This window comes from Monodelphis domestica, chromosome 4, assembly GCF_027887165.1.
Source record: "Monodelphis domestica isolate mMonDom1 chromosome 4, mMonDom1.pri, whole genome shotgun sequence".
Lineage (NCBI taxonomy): Eukaryota > Metazoa > Chordata > Mammalia > Didelphimorphia > Didelphidae > Monodelphis > Monodelphis domestica.
Window position 1 is genome coordinate 345013636 of NC_077230.1, and position 6186 is coordinate 345019821.

The 6186-nt window shown below is 41.0% G+C and overlaps 1 protein-coding gene across 1 annotated transcript; it reads left to right on the forward strand.

The window, feature by feature from the left end:
* The first annotated feature begins 3478 nt into the window (after positions 1 to 3478).
* Positions 3479 to 4563, forward strand: LOC100012591 (olfactory receptor 2AT4-like). Its single transcript, XM_016433240.2, has one exon. The coding sequence runs from the start codon at positions 3598 to 3600 to the stop codon at positions 4561 to 4563; it is 966 nt and encodes a 321-aa protein (XP_016288726.1). The 5' UTR covers positions 3479 to 3597.
* Positions 4564 to 6186: the final 1623 nt, after the last annotated feature.

Below are 6186 nucleotides of genomic sequence, written 5' to 3' on the forward strand. Positions count from 1 at the left end.
GAATTGGAAGGTAGTTTAGAGATTCTCTAGTCCAACCACTTCATTTGGGGAGGAGGTTCCAATCAATTGATTAATAATGCTTTATTAAATTCTTAAATATTAGTATGAACCAGGCATTGTGCTAGGCTCTAGGCTCCTCATAGTCCAATAGGCAAGTGTAAAAAGGGATGCATTCCAGGCACTTTGCCATATTATGTATTCCAGAATGGCTAGTGCCAAGGCAAGGAGGTGGGATATAGAATGTCTTGTGGAAGAGCAGAGGCTAAGATTTAGACAAGAAATAATTACTTTCTTCAGTCTCTGAAGGGTTATCATGTCAAAAAGAGATTGATCTTTTTCTATTCAACCCCAGAAGGCAGAATTTGCAAAAAGAGAAGTTGTAGCCTGAGCTTTAGGTTCAATCATAAACATGAACTTCCTGACCAGTAGACCCATTCCCCAAGTAGAGTGGGTTGCCTTGTCAAGTACTGAGGTCTTGTCACTGGAACTTCTCAAGCAGAAATTGAATGACTCCCTGTCATTGACTTGTGGAGGGGATTTCTGACCACATATGGGCTGGAAAGACGGATGGGGCTCTATTAAGCTCTGAGATTCTGTGATTCTGAAACTCAGGTCTTATTATTCCCAGGTCAGTCCTCTGAAGAGCGGAACTGCCATGACAGGGAACTTCTCTAATTCCAACGCTCAGACTGTGTAGAGCAATTGGGATTTCCTGCTGATGACTTGTTCCCCCAATATATCCTGGGAAATCCTTATTTTCTCTGTTCATTCTTATTGCATCCCCTAGGCTACCCCACCTCTAATGGGTCAAGTCAGAGTTCTAACTCCTTTCCCCAAACTCCCTGATAACCAGGACTACCCCTGAGAGGCAGAGGCTCTCAATCTCTAGTTCAAGTTCAGAGATTCAGAATAATGAGGTTTCCCCTCAACTCCTCACTAATTCTCTCTCCCCTGTGACTGTCTCCTTCTATTTGACTAGAAAAAAAACAAGGAGTCACATAGTGTAGTGAAAAGAGCACCCCCTACTCAGAATAAGAAAACCTGGGTTTGACTCTTTTTCCTGCCATGCTATCTATATCCTTTCCTTTTGAGAGCCTCAGGGCCCTGATTTGTAAAAAAGAGAGGGTTAGACCAGATCATCTCTAAGGACATAGAATTAAAGACTTCAAATTCTACATCCATTGGATTTAAGAGCCTTAGAGATAACAGAGTGCAATAATTTCATTTTATTGATGAGAAAACTAAGTCCCAGAACATTTATGCCATTTTACCAAAGCAACTGTTATTGAGTATCTGGCAGGATTCAAAGTCAAGTTTTTGTGGTGTCTAGCCCAACCCCTTAACAAATATATAACTTTGCTCTTTGTTTTTGTTGATATCCTTTTCAGATTTCAATACTGATCTCAGCAAGTCTCTTCCAGCTTTAACATTCTATATTTGGTGGTTCAAAGGTCCCTTCCTGTTCTGATATTCTATATACTATGTTCTAAGGTTTCTTTTAGTTCTGATATTCTATGATTTTGATTCTCTTTGATGAATGTAAGTTCATTCCCTTAAGAGTATAGAAGTTCTACACCCAATGTAATGTCTGGCTTTTGCCTTGTTACCTGGAGCCTAGGTCTAGAATCTTCAGTCTTTTTTTTCCAGAAAGAGAATATGAACTGCAGCATAATGGAGAGGTTAGACAAGAGTTTGAACTTGCCCCTTCCATATTTGTGCCTTCTCAAGGCAGTTCCCTGCCTCTACAATAGTTTATTTGTAATACCTGGGAGAAGATAGGAAAAGAGGAGGCATTGTGTCTTTGATCATTCATGGAATAATAGATATTAAGGGCTAAGAGACCTCACATTAATAAGCATTTGACAAAACCAACTTTATTTCTCTAAACCTTATATTCCTCCTATGGAGAAGGGATAATCTATCAGGCCCCTTCCTGCTCTATATTCCTATGAAATTACAGATCACCTAGCCTAAATCTCTCAGCTTGTAAAGACACCTAGAGAGATTGTGACTTATCCAAGGTCACAGAGTGAGGCAGTGGCAAGGCTATAACCAGAGCTCATCTTTCTGTCTCTCAATTCTCATGCACTCTTGGTCACATTCCCACATATTAAGGAACAACTATTTCCCAGTCTTATGCTAGGTTTCATAGTGGGCTGGAAAGAAGGAGAAGACATATCCATATCCTCAAGGAGCTACGTGGGAAGTAAATAGTGAGAAAACGGCACCAGATACATTCTAGAGTGTGTGGTACAAACTCTGGGTTGTTGTATATCAGAAGGAAGCCATTGTGGGCTGAGATGGTCCAGGAGGGCTTGCTAGAGGTGGTGGATTTTCAGCTGGTCCTGAAAGGATGAGAAGGATAGGGAGAGACCAAGATAAGGTAGGCAATATTACATTTCAAAGCTGTTTGAGCCATTCTTGTCCCCAACATCTACAGAAGATAAGTGTAGGAAGAGGAAGAGTGATGAAAAGCAGAGAGAAGGAAGACAGAGATATGGGAAGACAGAGATATAGCCAAGGAAGCTAGATTGGTATGGAAGAGTATTACTATACCCTTCCCACTCTCCTTGCCACTTTTCTCCCATAATACTCATAAGTCAAGCAAATCTTTAGTTTCTCTAGGACAGGAGTGGGAACCTTCTGGCTTAACCCTGGGACTGAACTTCGGTTCAATTTTTTCCGGCAAAAGTATGACCCAATGGTATCACTCTGGCTTCAGTCACAGTTAATGAAAGCCATCATGAATTTGTCCTGTGAGGGCAGTATAATTATCATTCTGAGCACAATTTTGTGCATATTTGAGATAAGTGGTTGAAGACCTGTGAACAATACTAATTCATTTATGCCTACAGGAATTCATCATGGATATTTTTTTACTCCTTTGTTATATTAAATAAGTAATATATAATTCTGATTATATATTATCCTCACTAGGATCCAACTGGGTCCCAAACTGGATTTCATTGGGGGGAATATGGTTTATGAAAATAAATTTATGCTGGTTCCGGACTTAAGGCAACTCTAGTCAAAGCTCATCTTTCATGCATCAATTAAATTGTATGTTATGTTGGAAAGACTCTCTGGACTAAAAGTCAGGAGACATAGGTCCTCATCTTGATTGTAACTATATGGATTCTTTCCTAAGTCTCAGTTTTCTCCTCTTGTAAAAGAGAAATGAAGGGGAAAGACATGATCTCTAAGACCTCTGATGACTCTAACATGGTATGACTTCTAGACTTCACATTCCAGGGCAGCATTTCAGCATGTGGGTGCTAGTACACTGCCACTGAATATTTTGAGACTCCGGGAATTATACAAAAGGGAGAGATCTCATGGTTTGAGTTTTAATAAAAGGAGCTCCTACTTCCTTAGCTTTTTTAAGGTTTACAAAATGCTTTTCTTATAACAACTAGGCAATACAAGGACTATCATTCCCATAATCCAGAAGAGGAATATGAAGCCAAGAGAAGGGACACTTAATATTCAGAGCTAGCACAAGAATGTGGACCCTCTGAATCATGGTTCCGGTATTCAGCTACTATAATATATGAACTCCCCATTACCTTCTCTACTTCCCTTGAGTCCTGAGCCACCATGGCCCACTGCAGTAACCAAAGCATACCACCTCATGTGACAGTCTTCTTACTGCTAGGCTTCCCAGCTCTTCAGGAGGCACCTCTTCCACTCTTCTTCACTTTCTTGGCCCTATACACCCTCATTGTTGTGGGCAATGTATTAATCCTAGTGGCTGTGGTTGGAGATCCAAGACTCCACAAGCCCATGTATTTCTTCCTCTGCAATCTCTCAGTCCTAGATATCCTCTTTACAACCACCACTGTGCCCAAGATGCTGGCCATGTTCCTCTTCCAACATAATACCATCTCCTTCGAAGGCTGCTTCCTACAGATGTACAGTTTCCATACTCTTACAGTCATGGAATCTTTCATCCTGGTAGTCATGGCTTATGATCGCTATGAAGCCATCTGCCACCCACTGCACTATCCTGTCCGTATGACTCCACAGGCCAATGCCAGGCTGGCAGCAAGTGCCTGGGCTATGGCACTGGTCATCCCCGCCCCAGTGATGGTGGAGACTTCACAGTTAGAATACACAGCCAGGGCCACAGTGGAGCACTGTTTTTGTGACCACCTTGCTGTAGTAAGGGCTGCCTGTCAGGATGCTGGGACTGAGCAGCAGACTTTTATTGGCTTCTGCATTGCCATGACTGTTTCATTGGTGCCTCTGTTCCTTGTTCTATTTTCCTATGGGAAGATCCTGGCTTCTGTTCTAAGGATTGCCTCACAGGAAGGTCGGGCCAAGGCCTTTTCTACTTGCACATCCCACCTTCTGGTTGTTGGTACATACTATTCATCCATTGCTGTGGCCTATGTGTCCTACCAAATGGAGATGGCCATTGACCTTCATGTGCTCAGCAATGTCATTTTTGCCATCCTGACTCCCATGTTGAACCCCCTCATCTATACACTGAGGAACAAGGATGTAAAGGAGGCCATTAAGACAGTCTTTCAACATGTGTTTTCTCATTTGAAGAACCATTAGCCAAATTACATGAAAAATGCCTAGGACTGTTATTAGACAACAAATTTAAAATGAGTCAACTTTATATATGGCAGTCAAAAAATCAAATTACTGCACATTAATAGAGACTAAATATCCTAACCAAGAAAGGTCTTGTTATTCTCTGCCTTGACCAAACCCCATTTGGTATAATGTCTTTGGATTAGGCTGCCATATTTTAGGAAAGATATTGCCAAGTTGGAGAGTGGTCAAAGGAAGGCAATGAAGATGGAGGAATGGAACAGAAAACCATTTAACATGGGGGATGACTGAAGAACTTGAAAGTGTTTAGTCTGAAGAAGACTTGCAGGAATATTATTCTTTTCTTAAAATACCTGGAAGAAATATATTAGGGGTTCGACTTTTCTTCTTATACCCTGATAACAAAGGAATACACCATTCAAAAGGCATGAATTTATCTACCACATGCAAGGTACAGGGAAATGCAAATAAAAAGTGGGAAAACCCTCTTCCCTCAAGTTATTTGTATTCTATTGGGCAGAAATTATGTGTACCCAGATAAGGCAATACAAATATAAGCATATTTGTGTGTGTGTGTGTATACATATATATATAAAGTAATTACAGAGCAGAAAGTAATAACCACTTGGAAGGACCAAGAAATGTCTTGTATATGAGGTGGCACTTGACCTAAATCTTGAGAGGAAATTTGGTAATCCAAGGGAAAGGGAGAAGGGGAAGAATATTCCTGTCATGGGCAATAGCCAGGGTAAATCATGTATGCAGGAATTGGAAGATGATGTAGAGGGAATGGCAAGTAGATGAGTTTGATTGGAAAATAGAGTTCATTGTAGGGAAGCATTGTGAAGTCAGTCTGGAAAGATAAGTTGGTGATAGGTTGTGAAAGGTTTTCTCAACAGAAGAATTTGTATTTTATGTTGGAGGAAAGATGGAGCCACAGAAAACTGTTGAGTAGAAGAATGAAATGGTCAGTACTCTGCTTTATAAAGACTGATTTGACAGTTGACTGGAAGATGAATTCAAGAAAGCACCAACTAGAGGCTGATTAGGAGGCTACTGTACTATTCCAGGACAAAGGTGAAGAGTTCTTTAAGTAGGGTGGTGGCCATGTGAGTGAAGAGCAGGGAATAGATATTAAAGATATTGTGAAGGCAGAAATGATAAGACTTGACAAGCTGAGACAGAGAGGAAGACTTGAGGTTCAGTGTTAGACAAACTTATTAACCATTAGTGTGGCTCCAAAAGCAGAACAGATTAATTCCTAGAGGTCTGTAAGGAAAAAGATATGAACAACTGTCAAGAATGATCTACAAAGGAATCTTTTTCATGCATTGTTTAGACTCTCAAACCTTTGAGGTCCCTTCTAATGCAGAGACTATTTTATTCTTAAAGTCCACATGGGAAATTCATTCTCTAAGGGAAGGGAAGAGACATATACTAGGAATTGAAACAGCCTCTGGGAAGGTCTCAGAGACTTCTAGATGACAGGTCTGGTCGGGTCACTGAGGATAGCTCAGGATGATGACTGTCTATCTCCATACTGGGAGGCTATCCAGGGTCTCCCTTACTCTGGTCTTTAAGAGCCCATCAGAGGCAAGGGTGCCAATACTGCAGGAGTCAGGG

Coding starts and splice junctions, on each gene's coding strand:
- LOC100012591 (XM_016433240.2), top strand. CDS start 3,598: ATGGCCCACTGCAGTAACCAAAGCATACCACCTCATGTGACAGTCTTC.